Raw genomic sequence first — 338 nt, 5'->3', positions numbered from 1 at the left:
TCACCACTATTCCGGGAGGACTGTATCCATCCAAGTCCATCATCCTGACGGGCACTGTCCTGCCCAGTGCTCAGAGGTAAGCCAAGGGCTCCAGTAACCTCTGGGAAGAGAGAGCCCTTCAAGGTCATTCCAGCCATTCCCCTGGCTTCGGGCAGGCTGCAGATGACGGGGAGGAAATGGGGCTCAGAACTCAGAGGACAAAGCTTCAGGTGGGCCGCCCACCCCAGGTTCCACATCAACCTGTGGTCTGGGAGCCACATCGCCTTCCACCTGAATCCCCGTTTTGATGAGAACGCTGTGGTCCGCAACACCCAGATCAACAACTGTTGGGGGTCTGA

General features: G+C 57.7%; 1 protein-coding gene across 1 annotated transcript in view; it reads left to right on the top strand.

The window, feature by feature from the left end:
• The window catches only part of LOC105539073 (galectin-9-like), a 10,350-nt gene that overhangs the window by 6,727 nt on the left and 3,285 nt on the right, over positions 1-338 (top strand). The window contains exons 6-7 of the mRNA XM_011979183.1: positions 9-76; positions 228-332. Coding sequence (XP_011834573.1) covers positions 9-76; positions 228-332 — 173 coding nt within the window. The remainder of the gene's footprint in view (positions 1-8; positions 77-227; positions 333-338) is intronic.

This window comes from Mandrillus leucophaeus, unplaced genomic scaffold (assembly GCF_000951045.1).
Source record: "Mandrillus leucophaeus isolate KB7577 unplaced genomic scaffold, Mleu.le_1.0 Scaffold1038, whole genome shotgun sequence".
Lineage (NCBI taxonomy): Eukaryota > Metazoa > Chordata > Mammalia > Primates > Cercopithecidae > Mandrillus > Mandrillus leucophaeus.
Note: the sequence above shows the minus strand (reverse complement) of the source record. Positions and strands in the feature narration are given on the sequence as shown.